The sequence below is a fragment of the Orycteropus afer genome, unplaced genomic scaffold (genome assembly GCF_000298275.1).
Source record: "Orycteropus afer afer isolate SDZICR_OR568_19922 unplaced genomic scaffold, OryAfe1.0 scaffold00502, whole genome shotgun sequence".
In the NCBI taxonomy this organism is placed as follows: Eukaryota; Metazoa; Chordata; class Mammalia; order Tubulidentata; family Orycteropodidae; genus Orycteropus; species Orycteropus afer.
The window spans coordinates 995,035-995,919 of NW_006922089.1; the positions used below are offsets into that span (position 1 = coordinate 995,035).

Below are 885 nucleotides of genomic sequence, written 5' to 3' on the forward strand. Positions count from 1 at the left end.
CCCCTGCACCAACTGGGGGACCTTGCTGGGGCCAGCAACCCAGCCACAAGCAACCCAGTAACGTGACTCTTGGGACTCCCAGGGCCACTGCCGCGTTCTCTCTCTGGCCCTTGCAGGAAGACAATGCTGAACGACCTCCTGCGTTTCGACGTGAAGGACTGCTCCTGGTGCAGGTGAGCTGCCTGGTCTTTGGTTCCCCACCTGTTCTTATCAAACAGTGTTATCCTCTGCTGATTCCAACAGCCAGTGTCGTCCCGACCCTCAGGGAAAACGCAGGAAGCTGAGGGGAGGGGCCCAGTCCTGGGTTGCCAGGCCCAGAACCATTCTAAGCCTTTTTCTTTCTTTCCTGGGTTTCTTCATGTCCAGGACTATGGTGCATAATTTCCAATCCTGTTCATTAGCAGGAGCCCTGGTGATGCAGTGGTTAAAGCATTCAGCTGCTAACCAAAAGGTTGGCAATTGATGCATCTGCCATTCTGCCGGAGAAAGATGAGGTAGTTAGTTGGCTTCTGCGAAGATTGGCAGCCTTGGGAGACCTTCTGGGGCAGTTCCACTCTGTCCTCTAGGGGCGCTGTGGGTCGGAATGGACTCCAGACAGTGGTTTGGTGTCTTTGAGGTAGGGTAGACATTACATGTTTCTACAATGAAGAGGGCCAGGAGAGACAAAAGGAAAGATCTTCTCCCGAGGAGTGGGTGAGTGTTCACACCGCAGTGGGCAGCCTCAGACACAGGACATTGAGACGTGTAACTGGGGCCGCTGGAGTGCAGGGTGAGTTACAGATGATGCCTGGCCTTTGGGCACCTTCCAGCCCTGAGTTTAGCCACTGGCTGACTCCTGATGGCTGGATAATGCTTTGGTCCCGCCCAACCTGTGTGGCCGCCCAC

The 885-nt window shown here is 55.1% G+C and overlaps 1 protein-coding gene across 1 annotated transcript in view; it reads left to right on the forward strand.

The window, feature by feature from the left end:
• Positions 1–885, forward strand: part of LZTR1 (leucine zipper like transcription regulator 1) — a 23,627-nt gene that overhangs the window by 7,273 nt on the left and 15,469 nt on the right. The window contains exon 3 of the mRNA XM_007955461.1: positions 117–173. Coding sequence (XP_007953652.1) covers positions 117–173 — 57 coding nt within the window. The remainder of the gene's footprint in view (positions 1–116; positions 174–885) is intronic.